Source organism: Myodes glareolus, chromosome 18 (assembly GCF_982192425.1).
Source record: "Myodes glareolus chromosome 18, mMyoGla1.1, whole genome shotgun sequence".
Lineage (NCBI taxonomy): Eukaryota > Metazoa > Chordata > Mammalia > Rodentia > Cricetidae > Myodes > Myodes glareolus.
Window position 1 is genome coordinate 16,837,659 of NC_142043.1, and position 18,175 is coordinate 16,855,833.

General features: G+C 38.1%; 1 protein-coding gene across 2 annotated transcripts in view; it reads right to left on the reverse strand.

Moving 5' to 3' along the window:
• Mmut (methylmalonyl-CoA mutase) overlaps positions 1 to 18,123 on the reverse strand; it is a 30,719-nt gene extending 12,596 nt beyond the window's left edge. Inside the window, exons 1-8 of one of the 2 annotated variants that reach the window (XM_087898001.1) lie at positions 17,986 to 18,123; positions 13,954 to 14,372; positions 12,337 to 12,704; positions 9,101 to 9,258; positions 7,289 to 7,460; positions 4,586 to 4,834; positions 1,838 to 1,949; positions 3 to 118 (exon numbers count right to left, since the gene is read on the reverse strand). In XM_087898001.1, coding sequence (XP_087754127.1) covers positions 3 to 118; positions 1,838 to 1,949; positions 4,586 to 4,834; positions 7,289 to 7,460; positions 9,101 to 9,258; positions 12,337 to 12,704; positions 13,954 to 14,332 — 1,554 coding nt within the window. In that variant the 5' untranslated portion in view covers positions 14,333 to 14,372; positions 17,986 to 18,123. Of the gene's footprint in view, positions 1 to 2; positions 119 to 1,837; positions 1,950 to 4,585; positions 4,835 to 7,288; positions 7,461 to 9,100; positions 9,259 to 12,336; positions 12,705 to 13,953; positions 14,373 to 17,770; positions 17,790 to 17,985 lie in introns of those variants that run through there. The other variant, XM_087898002.1, reaches the window with a different exon arrangement.
• Between the last annotated feature and the right edge of the window lie 52 nt (positions 18,124 to 18,175).

An 18,175-nucleotide genomic window follows, 5' to 3' on the forward strand; every position in this document is an offset into this window, starting at 1 on the left:
ACCTTCTTAAGTTTTTCAATCTGCTTCTTCCGCACTGAAGTATTGTCAATGGCCAGAACTTCCACAGAGTCTTCTTTCTCCAACTGATACTTATTTACTCCAACAATGACCTCAGACCCTAGTGGTTTCCCAAAGGAGAATAACATGTCAATTTACGCATAAATGGTTCCCTATTGAAAATGCTCTGATTATCACATATTATCTGATATACTTTTAAGTATCATTCTTAACTGTTTATTTATTAAAGTCTTTATTAAAATACATTTGAAATGTCACTACATTTCCCCTTTTTTCTAAAAAAAGGCTATAATGAAAATAAGAAAACTATATACATTAAGTACAACGACTATATACAATATATACAGAGAATAAGTACAGCAACAATGTCTAGTACATTTGCATTTGACAAATTCAGAGAAAATATTTCATATCTATCCTATCTTGGTAAGTCTAAAATCTTATACCTAATTTACTTTCTATCATAACTTGCTTTCTGTTTCTGGTAAACTATAACAATAGCTATCTAATATAAATACAGCTGTCTCACAAATTTCAGCATAATGCAGAAACTCCATCCTAGGATACAGGTGCTACGGACCGGCTCAGGGGAGCCACTCAGACCGTGAGAGAATCAGGGTGAAGGACGGAAGATTTCAGGATAAGGCGGAGGAATTTGACAGACAGCCACTCTCAATGTATTTTGAAAATGCTGCTGTATTTTGAAAAAACTATTCTATGCTTTTTTTTATGATCTGATGACCAGCCGCCTGGTACAGACTGGGCAAAAGTCCTTGTGCCCAAGTCAAAGCATTTTCAAAGATTCTTTTTGTAAACTATTCTATGCTTTTTTTTATGATCTGATGATGTATGCCTTTGCCAAGTTCTTTGTTTGTAATAATATAAAAACCTCACACTGAATAAGTAAAACACAGCAGCATTTTCAAAATACGTTGAGAGTGGCTGTCTGTCAAATTCCTCCGCCGTATCCTGAAATCTTCTGTCCTTCGCCCTGATTCTCTCACGGTCTGAGTGGCTCCCCTGAGCCGGTCCGTAGCATACAGGTAAGGTGGAAAGAACAGTTACATAGTTACATGATGGGTTTTCTTCAGGAAAGAATTTTGCTATTCTCAACAAAAAACAAGGACAGTCAGTTACCAAGACAGATGTAGAAAGCAAAAAGAGTAGCAATGTCCAATAGCTTTCTATGATTTTATAGAACTTTCATACAGCCAGTTGTTAAATGGAAAGACAAATACTTTAAAAATCTATCAATAATAAATCAATATTATGAGCATACTTCTCTCATCTAAAGGTAACTGACTGTTGCACCCCAGTTTATACTCCTTCCTTCCTTCCCAGCACTTAGCATCATCAGTAGTCACTCAGTTCCATTTCTTTTCACTGCAATGAAATCTCTAGACTCAGGAGTTTATGTCTGTCCTATTCACAGCTGCATCCCCAGCCACGGGAAACGACTCGAACAGGGCATACCAAAAGGTATCCCCGGAGTGAACGAATTCTTCCATGGACAGCACAAAGACTGCCAAGCATGCCAGCTTGATATTGTCATTGGCAACAGCTCAGCACATATGCACATCTATGTTGTAAGTAATATATGCTTGCCTGTGTGCTTGCAAGAATGCAAAGGTACAAGATACGGACATACATTATATTTAAATATATTTGAATATGAGAAATATTTTATCAAAGACCTATTTCCATTGCTATTTCATTTTAAAATGTATTTGTATCAGTTGTACATGGTATCCACAGCCAGAAACTAATAGTCCTCCTTAATCATTACAGTTCATACACAAACTTCTCTATTCTCTCTTACCAGAATCTATCCTAGCTTGTCTTCGGGCAGCACATTCTTCAATGCGAAGTTTAGGTATTCCTTCAGCTACAGCTTTGGCCATCCCACCCATTTCTTCAACTTCATGTATGAGCTAATGAAAGAAAAAAAGAGAGAGAGGGAAAGAGAGGAGAGAGAAAGAAAGAAAGAAAGAAAGGAAGGAAGGAAGGAAGGAAGGAAGGAAGGAAGGAAGGAAGGAAGGAAGGAAGGAAGAGAGGAAGGGAGGAAGGAAGGAAGGAAGGAAGAGAGGAAGGGAGGGAGGGAGGGAAAGGAAGAAAAGAAAGAAAGGAAAGAAAGGAAACAAAAGGAGAAAAGACAAAAAGGTTAGTAAAATAGAGAGAAGGACATTCAACCTAGCCCTATATGTTATATATTCCCAAAAGCATTCAAATTACAGGCTAAATTAGTATTTTATAAGAAAGTAACTGACTAAATACAAGAGAAATAATCAGAATTTATGTGCATAAAGCTACCTAAAGAGATAAAAGAAAAACTTTAAAGTATATTCTGGAAAGCTTGAAATTCCTCAGCCACATCTTGTGGAAAAAGACCAACAATAGCACTCCAATTCCCTAGCCTTTGTTTTTACATGAACAATGTTTTTAAGATTCATTCTCCAGACTTTATTTTTATATGAACAAAAGGTTTTTAAGGTTTATGACTCTTTAAGAAAAATATATATCAAAATGCATTTCTACTCTCAATCTGAAAAAAATGTTATCATATATGTGTGTATATGAGATAGAAGAGAATCATCAAAAACTCAGTATAATATAGAAAAAATATGCATATGAGATGGGTATCAACATAAAATCAGAAGAATATTGATGCTTTCAGAAAGAAAGACATGGAATTTCTGATCACAAATATGAGGCAAGAAAAAGAATGAAAAGCAAACTAGTATTAATAAATTTGATCACAGAGTCACACAGAGAAATAATTTTAAATCAAGTCTGCTGCAGCTCATACATGGGTTTCTGAACTTGACGAGGGGTGACAGGACATTAAGAAAGACAGACAGACAGAAGTAATATAAGCAAAGCTGGGATGGGGTGGGCCCTACGCTCTCAGATAGAAATGCACCAGTGATGATCAATGACCAAGAAACTATGTGCTTTTTATGTGCAGCACAGCAGGGGCGCTTAGCTAGTCTCCACATGGAGTCTCTAACGCAGCAGCCTCAGGCTACAGTCATCCAGAAGGAACAAGCGGCACTTGCAGTTCCTGCACACACTGTCAACATCTGCCCACAGAGCAGAGGAAGGCTTTGCTGGTTCCCTGGCCTGAGGCATCGAGGTCCTTGACGTGACGTGCTCAGGATTTCATCCACTCCTTACATTGACCCAGGGCTTCCTCTGCTTCCCATGTGAGTCAAGGATAAGAACACAAAGGAGAAACACTCAAACACATAAAGTTATAAATGACTAGGAAGCTTCTCTGAGAAATACATCAAGATTAACAGAGAGAGGCACAACTGCTCAGCACTCAGAGACTAAGACACTGGACTGGTCAGCGCCGAATGGACATCTACATCACATTCTTTCCCCAAAGGCTCAAGTCATCATTGTGGAAGAGGAGGCGGACAGTTTTCAGGAGGTAGAGAGAGTAGATGTCTGGAGAACATCAGTTTTGCCAGACATGACTGTCCAGTTGCATACATGGACTCACAGTGGCTGTCTAGAACTGCAAGCAAAAGACCTGAAAGATTAAATCAGTCAAAACCTCAGTATGGATAGCGAAGGAGTTAGCATTCCATCCCCATCTTAGAAGCTCCTGGCAACTGAGGAGAGAGAGAGCCCATTAGCTGTAGGGAGCAGTGTTCTGACAGTAGATGGTCTTGCATCCATGCAGAAAGGCAGCACAAATGGACTTAGTGTGTTATTTTTTTTCTAAGAGAGAGCATGTGAAGCTAGGAGGATAAAGGAGATGAGAGGAGAATTCGAAAAGAAAGAATAGGGGTGGATTTTATTCAAACATATTACACACATGTATGAATATTACATAATTTTTAAAAAAGAAGTACTTCCAAATAACAGGCATGAGATTCAGGTTTTATATTCCATAAATGTCATAAGACCTAGAGAAAAGCCAGTTCAAAGCAAATAAGAATGACAGGAAGGGAGAAAACGGGATATCATTATATTGGTAGGAAGGGGAAATAAGAAGTGATTTTTATCCACTGAAATACTAAACATTTCTAGAGCAGAAATCAAAAGACAGTGTCTAAAGCATTGTGTCTAATGCCTAAAGCCAACAAAATCAGAAGAAACAGTATATGTGTCACTTAAAATACACAGTATAGCTTACTCCTGTAAACAGAAAAATAAGAACTGAAACACAATAGAGTACTGTCTCCCCCCTCCCCGTGTGTGTCTCTGTATGTGTCTGTGTATCTGTTTATGTCTGTCTTTGTAGTGTGAGCCTGTGCCCATGTGTCTGTTTGCTTATTTATCTATATTATCTGTGTAAGTCTGTCTGGTTCTATGCATGTTGTCTATGTGTGTCTGTCTGTGTCTTTGCATCTGTGTAAGCACATGTACTTTTAGTAACAGCTAGCTTTTAATCCTGCAAAAAATATAACCATAGAAACAGAAATATACTTTTAAATTACACTTTAGTAGTGAAAACTATAAAGTTAAAGATAAATTTCACTTTCCTCACATACATTTTATAATTTTAGTATAAATTTAAAAATGATTATTTATAGATCAAAAAAGAGGAGAAACTGACCTTCAGAGCTGCTTCATAAACATCATTTGTGAGGGATTCCATCATGTACGATCCTCCCCAAGGATCAGCCACTTTTGGGATTCCAGATTCTTCTTGAATGATGATTTGTGTGTTTCGGGCAATTCGAGCACTTTTCACAGTGGGCAAGCCCAGAGCTTCATCAAAAGAATTTGTATGCAAAGACTGTGTCCCTCCAAACACAGCTGCCATTGCTTCAATTGCAGTGCGGACAATGTTATTATAGGGATCCTAAAACATTAAATCAAAAATAAAAACAAAACAAGAAAAAAGTTCACAGACAGAACTAGAAGAGATATTATAATCAAGCAACAACTATATAACCTACACCAATGTCCAAAGCAGTTTGGGGACTGAACATCAGACGTCAGAGTATTAAATAAAACTCACACAAATTAGTGAGCAAGCTAGAAAAGAAGTAAGAGTCAAGTGTCTATTCCAGGCTTAGGCATGAAAACATTGTCTCATACATTCCTCTAAAATACCAAACAATTTTACATTGTTTAAATACTGTTCCATAAGCATATCATGAAATATAATTTTTCTTAGATTACAGGAATCTTTTTTTCCTAATTTATAATCTCCTAAGTATTTTTCATACCTCAGAGCATCTCCTGCAATGGATGTGTATGACGTAGGCACTTAATATGACTAATGACTAATTAAAGTGATTCTGTGTAAATTCTAAGGTAGGAAATAGGATTCTATTTCATTATATGTCTAACTGAGATGTTGGCTAGTTTATATATTTCAGTTTTAATTGGAAAAATCAGGATAGTAACACAAGATTATAAAAGTTCCTTCCAACCTCATAATCTCTACTTCTAGTCAGAAAGAACATGTTGGTTGTTATTCACTATTAACAGTAAAAAAGACATGTAACTTAAAATCACAGTATGTGGAATATAAAAATGAACAGATACAGAAGCCAAGTATCACCATGCGATTTTAATGGAATCAAGTTATACTATTCAAATGATAATAATCTTTAAATGTCTGTGTTTCTTGCTTAAAACACAACTTTTGAGTGTGTGAACTAGGATAAAAATAAATTATAAATAGGTAGTTTTATAATAAGATGTATTAATTATACTGTGGTTTTTATTTCTTCTTTATCAGCAAATAATTTTTTACTGTATTAGCACAGTAAATAATCCCAAGAATTGACAAAGAAATTCCATGAAAGGCAAAAGCTCCTGCATAACAAAGGAAGCAACCACCAGAGTGAAGAGACTGCCTCAGGTGGGTAAATAAAAATCTGCCATATACACCAAATAGGAGAATAATACCTAAGATATGTAAAGGGCTGCAAATAATGAGCCCCCAAATCCAAACCACCAAATTCCTAAATCCCTGAACAAGCTAATGCACTGAAAAGACTAAAAAGGCTAAAGGCTAAAGACCAAAATGAACTCCAAAGAATAAATATACAAACTCAAAGTGTCCACAGCCTTAGCTATTAAGGAAATGATAGTAAAACTGCCTTAAGATTCCATTTCATCCACGTCTGAATGGTTATCATCATGAACACCAGTGACACAAGGTGTGAGTACACGCCTGTAATTCCAGCAGTCAGGATGCAGAGGCAGGCAGAGGCCAGCCTGATCTGCATATTGAGTTCTATACCAGATTAGAAGACGAAATAGTGTAAAAGACAGAAAGAAAAAAAGGAAGGAGAGGAGGCGGGAAAAGGAAAGGAAACAAACAGCGACAAATATCAGCAGAGATGCAAAGAGGAGCCCTATTCACTGCCAGAGAGTGTGAACTGCTGCAGAGCTACTACAGAAATCTGTGTGCGCCGTCAAAGAGTCCGAACAGCAGCACACCACATGGTCCAGCTATACCACTGCTGAGTACACACCCAAAGGGCCCTAAATCAACACACCACAGAGATACTTGCACATCCAGGTTTATTAATTCTCTAGTCACAATCGCTAGGAGAGGAAATCAGTCTAGATCTCTATCAACGCATGAAAGGAGAATGTGATAGCTAAATGCAGTGGAATCTTACACAGCTATAAATAAAATGAATCATGACCTGCAGGAAAATGGGTGTAACTGGAAATCAAATGTTCAGCGAAATAAGCCAGAGTCAGGACAATTACCTTGCATTTTTCTCTCATCCACAGAATCTAGATTTAAAATTAAATGTGTGTGTGTGTGTGTGTGTGTGTGTGTGTGTGTGTGTGTGTATTTACAAGTGTGTTTGTAGGCCACAAAACTAAAAGAGGGAAAGGACGATATCTTATGGTTGGTGAGTAACAGAGAGGACAGATGTGATAAAACAGAAAAATATGATTTTAAAAAGTTGAACAGAGGACTGTCTAGGAAAAGAAAGGGAAGCACTGGGGAAAGGGTGTGGGGAAGGGAAAATGAAGAGAGCTAAGTATAAGGCCATATGTGTATGAAGATGACGTGGTGGATCAAACAGTAATCTAAACTACTAAGAAAATAAAAGGGGAATAGTCACAAGCCAAGATAGAAATGATCTGAGTTAACCACTAGAGGGCGCTAATTCTTTTCGATATGTGCAAACTCAAAACGTAAGCATGCGTTATACTTCAAGATACTCATGATTTTCAGTATTAGCAAATAGGCTGTTAAATATGGTTCCTGTCCACACATTCTAAAGAAAAAAATGTTTGTTTTTTTATTCAATATATCTATTTTCAGATAGATACACACCTGCTCAGTAAGTGACCACCCTGATGTCTGGCAGTGTGCTCGTAAAAGAAGAGATTTGGAGTTCTTAGGCTGGAACATCTTTTCTATTAAGTGAGCCCAGAGTCTTCTCCCAGCTCGCATCTTCGCTATTTCCATGTAGAAGTTCATCCCAATTCCCCAAAAGAAAGACAACCTAAAAAGGTAAAGTCCAGAAGTATATGAAACTTAAAAATACAAATAAGAAATTAAAACAAATCGTAACACACACTAGAAAAACCCATGTCCAGATCTGAATATCAAACAATTAATTTGAAGTAAAAGCAAAGCACACACATATCTAAGTAACTGTGACCCTAACATAAAAATGGCTGTGAATGTTTACTTCTGGGAAAAATTATTCCCTTCACGATGGTTTCCTTTAGGAAAGAATTTGCTCTTGTATGCTGAGTAAGATAGATTCTTGGGCAGGGGATGGCTAAATGGTAGAGTATTCACCCAACACACACTAGACCCTGGGTTTCACCCTGAGTGGCAGAGAGTCAAATTCTTATTTACCCAGCGCTGAGATTGAACCTTGGGCCTTACACTTGTTAGGCAAATGCTTTCACCATTCACCTACATGTCCAGCTCAAGATCCATTTTGTTACAAAAATAAAAAATAAAAAATCTTTGTAACAAAGGGTTGTGACTGAAAGAACAGAATCACATGCTTACTTTGTTTGTATAGCATGGGTTGGCTTAATTTGTATATGTTTTAAGAAATGATTGAGCACTGAGTTTAGTCACATTCTCCTCTAATTTGTTCCTAGCCTCACTATTCCCTTTTACCTCACATTCTGCAATGGATTTAACTGATTTACATATATAGATTACCTATTTCTAGTGGCCAGAAGGCTGCATAACCTCATGTCAACCAAAAGGGCACTAGGACACGAACATTTAATAAAACTCAATGAACTCCCATACTGAGAGGTCTTAGAATCTGGGCTCATCCTTAAAATCTACTGAAGACTGTGAAGAACTTTTCTTTATTTCAATATAATTATCTAAATTTTATCCATTAGTCCATGTAAAATAATAAAAATATAACATGTAAAATATATACCTTTTAAACAGTAATATTTCCTTATACTATCAAAACTTAAAAAAAATCATTTTTATTTTAAAATGTTTTTATTAGAAGGGTGTCCATTTCCTATGTGCTCATGTGTGTGGAGGTGTGCATGTGCAAGCCAAAGGACAATCTGAGGTCTGTTTCTTGGGCAGTATCTACCTGTTTTTGTTGTTTATTTTTGAGACAGGGTCTATCTGAGATAGCTAGCCAGTAAACCCCAGGAACCCACCTGCCTCTGCCTCCTCAACATTGGGATTCCAAACATGTCTACAGCATTGATATGTGGGCTGTGGGGATTAAACGCAGATCCTCAGACCAACTGGTCATTTTCCCAGTCCTGTTTTGTACTTTTGCAAACCTCTTTAATGAGCAGCTTAAACGAAGACAGCTAAAGCCATCTATATGTCCCATCTATCTCAATAAAACATACCACACAGGTTTATACCAACCCTAGGGGAAATAAAAAGGAAAAAGGAAAACCAAGTTTTAAAGTACTCAGGAACAGTGTAAACCTTCAAGATCTATGTAATCCCTAGGAGGCAATGAACCACATTTTGGAAGCTGTTGTAATAACAAGCTACAATGTCTTAGAACAAAAAAAAATGTCATTTGCCATGTTTTGCACATTTGAATTGCCAGCACACAGGTAAGTCTCACTTCAGGGACAAGCTCATGAATGTTGTTGATGGAGAAAAGATACCTAACTTTAATCTACTGACCTTGGTGCAAATTCGTCAATTGTGAGTCCAGCCTGGAGTCCAGTTCTGCAGTACTCCAACCCATCTGCGATGGTATAGGCCAATTCTAGAATGGCATCAGCCCCTGCTTCCTGCATATGGTAACCACTGATCGAAATGGAATTAAATTTTGGCATGTGCTATATAAAATAAGAAATATATAACAATTAATGAAATATGAAAAGGTTCTATTCAACTTAGGTTATGAAAGCAAGCATTATCTATACATGATGTTCAGTTTCAGATTACTTGGTAGTTAATAATCATAACTGAAAAAACCTAGTATTTGTTAATCAAATTCCCTCTCTAATTTAAGTGATTGATCTTTGAAGCATCTTCAAGGTGTTATATTTGTTTTTCTACCAGAAAACAGTTGCCCTAGTTATCCTTTAGGCTAGCTAAGACTTCATAAAGACCTTATGATTTGCCTGATATGTTGACAAATTTTATATTACTCACATTATTTTCATATTTGCATAAATGTATTCAATATGAACAAGTACACGGTAAGCAAACCTGATTTGATTCTTAGTGTTATATTTTGAAGCAAAATAGGATAAATTATACAGCTTAAAAATATCAGAGATTGGGGCTGGAGAGATGGTTCAGTGGCTAAGAGCACTGGTGTTCTTCAAGAATACCTGGGTCCCAGTCCCAGCACCCACATGTCAGCTCACAACTGTCAGTAGCTCCAGTTCCAGGTGATCTGACACCCTTATATAGACATAAATGCAGGTAAAACGGCAATGCATATGAAATAAAAATTAAAAAATGTTTTTTAAAAGGTTGGCTTTATCCTGTTTTAAAAAAATCAAAGATTCCAGTTTGATTTACTGTTATTGTTAATATCAAGCATATTGTAGCTCCTTCTACCATGACCACTAAGAATGCCACATACCAATGTTTCCCAACATTCCAATTCCATGTTAGGTCTAGTACCTGATTGGATAGACCCTGCAGAACCAAAGAGTTATCATATGACTGTTTTCAACTGAACATAAAATAAAAACACCGTAAACATGGGCTCTGACATCAGAGGGCTCATATTTCCACCACGACACTTAACCACTGGGAAGTTTCTCAAAAGTGCTATTCGCTGGTGTCCAACAAAGTAGAGGTAATAACTATACCATTCTTATAGAATTGTTTTGAGATGAAATTATTCATCTAAATCACGTAGTATTATCCTAGCAGACACTAAGTTCTCAAAAAAGTTAGGTGGCCTTGTTAATATATGTTATAAATTAAATATACCACATTTACATATACCATACTTATGTACATTCATATAATACACAAATATAGTTGTGTATTTTACAATTTCAAGTACTTTAACCCAAAGTTCTTTGAAAATTCTCTATAACAAAATCAAAAAATGGATAGAATCAAATGAAATTGAGAAAAATAACTGTATTTTTGGAGTTCACAAACAAAAGCCAGGAAACAGGTGCTTTGCTGTGCAGAAGAGTATACTGACAGACTTTTAAATAATAGAAGTAAAATATGGTAGAATTAAAAAGGAAGGAAGTTCTTGTATGGCATAAAAAGGACAACACTGGCAATGGTATATTAAAGGAAATGAGCCTATCGAAACAAAGAAATACTGCATGATCCTACTCATGTGAGCAATCTGCAGTACTCAAATTTGCATTACTTATAGCGATACAATGGTGGGATCCTAGAGCAGGAAAAAGGGGACAATGGGACTGTCTGTGGAACAGACAGATTCAATTCTGCAAAATTAAGAGTAAAGGGATATGCAGGCAATGGTTGCACAACAGTGGAATATACTTAATACCACTGTACACTTAAAAGTAGTTAACACAGTAATATCACAACATACATATTTTCCCATAATTAAGAATTCTTTAAAAATACAAAGCTCACAATTTATACAATTTTTTTTAAAAAAGTATCATTTAATCAGAATCTGAAACTGGCATGCTGTCACATGAAGGATTATGTAAGTATGTAAGCACAATTCTGAACTTCTAGATACCATTAGGATCTTGTACACGGTGACATTCACAGGGTACAGACGCACAGGAGGATACTCTCCACCCCAGCAGCCAGTCTTGCTCTGACAGCACGTCCTAAGCTTAGAGCTCCACAGTACAAGTCCTAGTCTCCGCTCTTGTCTTACTACTGTGGCCACAGAGACAGGAGGACTTGGATAGTCCTCTGGAAGATCCCTCTCCCTCGCGCACATCTGGCCATACTTCCTTCCTTCTTTCCTTAACCATAGCAGTTAACATACCTAATAACAAAAGAAAGCAAGATAAAGGAACCTGGAGTCCTGATTACTGTGGAGCTCCACAGATGCAAACCCTCATAGACCACCTTCTAGCTTCCTTAAACCAAACAGAGCAGACTCCTATTTAGTTTAAGCTACAGCTATTTATGTGCTTGCTATATGTTGTTAGGCAGAATATTTATATATGTCTTGGAAATCTCCAAATGTAGTATAAACACAGTTATATATAATACCATTCTACATATACAAATTTATGTAGTACAATTCCACTGGGCAGATGTAAAACATCAAAATACTTTTCAAAGGACAAAGGCTGAATAGCAAATGAAGGATGCAGAAAATACTTGCAGGACTTCTGATACAAGTCAATGCAGAGGGTGAATAGGTTAAAAAGCTGTGATGCAGAAGAGACTTCCTCTTTGGCATTAAGCAGTTCTAAGGGTTGTGAGGAGACAGGCACTGCTAACAGGAAGTGCAGAGAAGACCAGGAAAACATTGCACTGCTCTAAAGAAAACGTGGAGGCCCAGGGAGCCGCCTTCTCTCACTTATCTGCCTGAAAAGGGATGCTTAACTCAGGGGTGAATTAGGGATGGCATGGAGGTGGCAGACATGCAGTCTGTTCCAAATCAGTCAGTAACAGAAATAAAATCGATCTGTCTTAATACTAGTGTGCATCTTAACTCCATTTGAACGAACTCTGAAAAGAACCAAGGAAGTGAGAGTTCCTTACTCTAACAATTATCAGTCAACTAACTATCAAAAAATGAAATGAACAGTAAAAGGAAAAGCAGAACAGCACCTAGGTTATGGCCATACAATTACCACACGAAGACAAAACACTAAGAGATAACAAGGCAGGCTGACAAGATAACTTAGATTCAGTATTGAACTTCACGGTAACTTGCAGCGCTTTGTGAAATCCTCTACAAATGAGTACAGCAAACTCTTCAGAAGAAAGCATACCTGTGCTGTGTATTGAAAAATGTCAGCGATAATTCTCATGGATGGCTCTGGGGGGAAGATGTAAGTGTTTCTGACCATGAACTCCTTCAGGATGTCGTTCTGAATTGTGCCTGTCAGCTTCTCTTTCGGCACGCCTTGCTCTTCCCCCGTTACTATAAACGTTGCCAGGACCGGGATCACTGCTCCATTCATGGTCATGGAAACGGACATTTTTTCTAAAGGAATGCCGTCAAAGAGGATTTTGGTGTCTTCTACAGTGTCAATAGCAACTCCGGCCATCCCAACATCTCCGCGAACTCGAGGGTTGTCGGAATCGTAACCACGATGTGTTGCCAGGTCAAAGGCAACGGACAATCCCTGCTGACCAGCTAAGTACATAAGGGAAAAAAAGAAGCCATGGGTATGTTAGAGTCTCAGGGAAGATACTGGAAGCAGATGTACCTCATGCCCGTGCTCATGGGAAACAAATGCTTGGCTTCCTAAGAGCCAGCTGATTCCAGGATGCTAAGACACACAAACTGAGCTGCTGATTCCAGGATGCTAAGACACACAAACTGAGCTGCTGATTCCAGGATGCTAAGACACGCAAACTGAGCTGCTAGATCTCTAAGGAATAATAGAAGCAAGAGTATCACTCATCTCACACCCGCACAAGGATCTGTGGCTTAATCTCACACATCAAACAAATTTTGTGGTTGTTTTTATTCTTTTCATTGAGATGTTTTCAAAATTCATGAAAAACATCTAGATGATCACATATACTTGACGCAATTTAGCATATATAAGCTTTTTTACTTTTTTAATCCTTTACCGAGGTCATGGCTATAAACCACAGCCATTCAAATATTATTGAAATAGAATTTTAGAATTTGCCGGGCAGTGGTGGCGTAGAGAAAGGCAGATCTCTATGAGTTCAAGATCAGCCTGGTCTACAGGACAGGCTCCAAAGCTACAGAGAAATCCTGTCTCGAAAAACAAACAACAACAACAAAAAAAACAAAAAACAGAATTTTAGATTTTATTCTCATAATCTCTCAAAAATGTTAATGGAACTAGGAATGAAATCCAAGGCCTTCAGCGCACTACCAAGCTAAATATTCAGTCCCTATGAAAAACTGCCAAATAACTAAACACATTAAATATAAATTTAATCCTCCCTAAGCAACATAAACCTAGAAAATCTAAAGCTGAGCATTCAATCAGTAAGATTTTGTCATACAGTAGAAAGGAAATCGTAGACACAATTGTTTAATGAAGGGCAGATTTCACTATAGATATGGTTACCACCTTATTTCCTACTGTACTGTTTGGCATCACCTAAGCTGTCCCTCCAATTCTTACATCAACGAAACCATCTAAAAGCTGTCCAAGGATAAACCCCATCTCTCTCTCCTTTGTGTACATTCATCTCATTTCTTTCCTACAATGTAGGCAAAAGTGTGGTTTATCTCCAAGAATTTTACACTTTTTACTTTTACCTCAAATCTCTTTGGCCACAGAAGTTGAAAGGCATTTGCTTCACAGTAAATTTACACATAAAATGAATGTCATATTTCCAGAAATGAATTAATGTCTCTTATGTCATCATACCCATCACCTCTCACACTGAAGTCTTACCCTTAATATTGTCCTTATAGAATTTATTGCTTTCTTCCACAGTACTAAAGCCTGCATACTGCCGGATGGTCCAGGGCCTGTAGGTGTACATGGTGGGATAGGGTCCGCGTGTGAAGGGTTTCACCCCTGGAAGCTCTTCAGGTAAGTCCATAGTATCTGCCCTGGAATATAAGGGCTTTATAGAGATCCCTTCTGGGGTGCGCCATATTAGGTCCTCTGGGTTTTTGCCTTTCAGCTGCTTTTTGGCCAGGACAGCCCACTCTGGGTGAAGGGGTTGCTGCTGATGTAGAAGCCGGTTCCATCTGGAGGCCGATGTATCTTTTAGCTGCTTCAGGTAATGGGGTGATAACAAAAAAAGCTGATTCTTAGCTCTCAACATGGTGAAGCATGGATACTCCTCAAAAGAGATGAGAACTGACCTAGAAAAAGTTAGAAAAGCAATACACGTACATTTAGAACTCTGAAGAAAATTGGGAGTTTTCAGTGGCTATGGAAAAAGGTGGAATTGTGTAATATTGGTCCTGTTTCATTTTTCTTTCCCTTTCTGCTTTGCACCTGATATTGTATAACATCTACCCTTGTTCTTCATAATCACTATTGTTCTAGTCTTCTTACTCCACAGCCTTTTAGCTGGTCTTCCTGACCAGATTTAGCCCCTCCAACCCATTCAACACTGATAGAAAGCGAATCTGATTACATCTTACTCCCCACAAAAATTTCCAAAGGTCACATCATGTGGTAAATGTAAGGTAGTATTTCAATTAATTTTCATTCAAAACCCATTTACAAATCTTTTAGTTTATGGTAGACATTACACTGGTGTATAGAGGAAAATGTAGAAATTAGAACAAGTAGGCCTCCAAGGCATCCATGACCTGGTCTCCATGTAGTATCAAATGTATTTCTGTCTTTGTCATTCATACATTTTATGTACTAGAAATAATAGAACAGTCATAGCTCATTGCATATGCCGTGTATTTACCCACAGAGAAAAGCAGCAAATTGCCTCAATTACTTGACACTTAAGTGTTACACAGTCTCAACATATAGAGCCCAGTTTTCAAAAGAAAATCAGATGCAAATTTCATTAATACAGTTGTCTCACCAGGTGCTTTACACTAGGCAAAATGAGTTTAAAACTCTAGGTTTCAGGCCAGAGAGTTGGCTCAGTGGTTAAGAGCATTTCTTGCTGTTACAAAGGATTCCTGTGTTTGATTCCCAGACCACACATAGAGGTTCACCACCTCCTCGGGCACCAAGCATGAAGGGGTGCAGATGTACATGGAGGCAAAACACTCATACATAAAATAATAAAAATATAAAAGTATTTTTTTAGAAATTCTCTTTTTCACATTTACTGCTGACCTATCAAGTTAGTAAAACAATGAAGACTGCCAAATAGTTATTTGGTCACAAAACAAGAAACATAAAACGGCTGAAGGAAATAGTAAATATTTCAACTACTTTATGATGTAAATTTCCAATACATAAAAAGTCTCAAAAATGTTACCCCCTTAAGAGAAGTAATATCTATCCTGGGATAACTTCTATAATGAAAGATAAAACACATTCTCTGCAGTCTTATTTGCACTAGAGAAACAGAAATATTACAAACTAAAATTAGAATGTGTGTTAAAACGTAGAGAAAGAAAATAATTTAATGGAACTATTAAACTAAGTTTAGAAAACAGAAAAAGGTAATATTTCCCATCATAATTTACAGAAGTTTTCATTTATGACAGTAAAAAAGGAAGGCTTTACAATGAGTGCTATGATCTGGACATAAATTATATTAGTGTGTTACATTTGTGGAAATTAGTGCTCTATCCAGTTACCACTGTGTGTGCGTTCTCTAAGTATTTTGACACCAATTTAAAAGTCAAAATTATGTTGAGTATAGTATATGAAAGGAAAGAGGCTCAAGTAAGTATTAGGTGAAAGAATCAAGATACAGCCCCATAAATGCAATACACTCAAAGTTCGCAGAACAGAATCAAAACCTAAATACAAAAAAGATAGCAACTTTTAAAGCTTTTGTAATTTTTTAACCTATTAAATACAAGAGAGCTTTGTTTTCTTTTTTAAAGATTTATTTATTTATTGTGTATACAGTGTTCTGTCTGCATGTATCCCTGCAGACCAGAAGAGGGCGCCAGATCTCATTACAGGTGGTTGTGAGCCACCATGTGGTTGCTGGGAATTGAACTCAGGACTTCTGGAAGAACAGCCAGGGTTCATAACCGCTGAGCCATCTCTCCAGCCCCACAAGAGAGCTTTGCTATCCATTTTTATTTCAAGCCACTTGGGTTTCAGAAAGCCTAAGCAGTGAGTGATGGGAGTACTGAGCTGACATCTGCACGACCTCTGCAGTGATGCAGAGCACTAAAAAGGACTCAGAAAATGTCTGAAACTACACTGAAGACGGGAAGCAGACTCCTGGAAAACAAAATTTTAGCGACTCTTTCTTCAAACTGGAGAAATGACAAAACAGAGTCCCCATTTAACAGGGATTTTCTGAAAAGCCAAAGGCCAAATTAGTAAACACTGAAAACAGCACTTCAAAATAACAGAACTAGACACACAGAGTGCCTTTAATCCACACAGTGGGGAAGCAGAAGCAGGTGACCTCAGGAGTTCAAGGCCAGCCTGGTCTACAAAGGGAGTCCAGGTCAATCAGAGCTACATAGTGAAACCCTGTCTCTAATGCATACATACATACATGCATGCTTCATGCATGCATGAACACACACACACACACATACATAACAGTATTGTTGTTGGTGACAACAGGACTTCTAAATTTTTCTTGAGAGCCATAAAAAGAGTTCAGGCATTCAAAGTAGCAATATGTAAATGTGTTAATGACGACTAGAATGTGTTAAAGTGAAATAACACACTTTTTATTAAAGTGAAATAACAGTTATATATTATAACTATATATATATATGCATATATTCCCCAGATAAAAGTAATTTAGAAAAGGCCAGGGATCCTTTAATCCCAGTGCTCTCAAACAGGCAGACATGTAGATCACCAGTCTGATCTACAGCACGGAGTTCCAGAGCAACCCAGACTATATGGAAAAACCCTGACTCCAAAAAGCAAATTTAAAAAAAAAAAGAATAAAAAGAATAAACAAAAATAACTCTCACGTGCGAGTATAACTGTTTACATTTGATTCCACATTAACACTCATAAAAGCTAGCCACTCCTGCTATTCGATTTGCAAAAGTGGTGGATACACAAAGCCTGAAAGTTATTAGAATAAAGGAATCACCAGCCTAAAACAGTGGCTCTCAACCTGTAAGTCGCGACCCCTCCGGCAAACCTCTATGTCCAAAAATATTCACGTTACGATTTATAAAAGTAGCAAATTACAGTTATGAAGCAGCGACAATTTATGGTTGGAGGGTCACCACAACATGAGAAACTACACTATGGGTTGCAGCATTAGGAAGGTTGAGAATCACTGTCTTAAAGAAAACCATTAAACACAAAACTATGTTGGAAGAAAATCAACAAGTGGTTTAAAATTGCACGCATGTGTTGTGCTCTGAATGGCAAAACTGAGAAGATGGAAATTTTTAGTTTTGTATGGAATTACACCTGCCTTTTCTTTTTCATTTCTTCCTCCTATCGTTTATTTATTTATTTATTTATTTAGTGCCACCAAGACTAGCAGAAACAACCTACAAACAACCCGAGCCTCATGTAAGCGTGGCTGCTGGGCACTTCTACCCACAAGTGACCTCTGCCAGGCGCGTGCGTGGGAAGCCAGGGAACAGAGCGACAAGGCTACTGCGCTGTAGAAACGCACTTTGCAGCGGTGACCTCCGGATTTCAATGTCCTGGCCGAAAATGAGAAGTCGGCCGAAGACACCTAAACTTCAGGGAGAAAGCCGGTGGCTTCTATCACAGCAGGACGGCAAAGAAGGAAGGAAAGGAGGACAGAGAGACCAGGCGGAAAGATGACCGCAGTGAGCGGACAGATTTGCAAGCCTGCCGGGTTCGGCGGTGTACAGGCTTACTCACAGGCCACAACGTGGGAGGCGACCGGGCCGAGCCCCGATCCTACAGTCGAGCCCCGATTCCCGCCCGTCACCGGCGCCAGCAGCTGGAACTCAGAGCCCGTCCAGTCAGGGGGCGTAGCTGACCCACCCTCCGACCAGCCAATCCGATCTCGCCGTCGCGGGCGCGCTCCTGATGACGTAACGGACCGCGC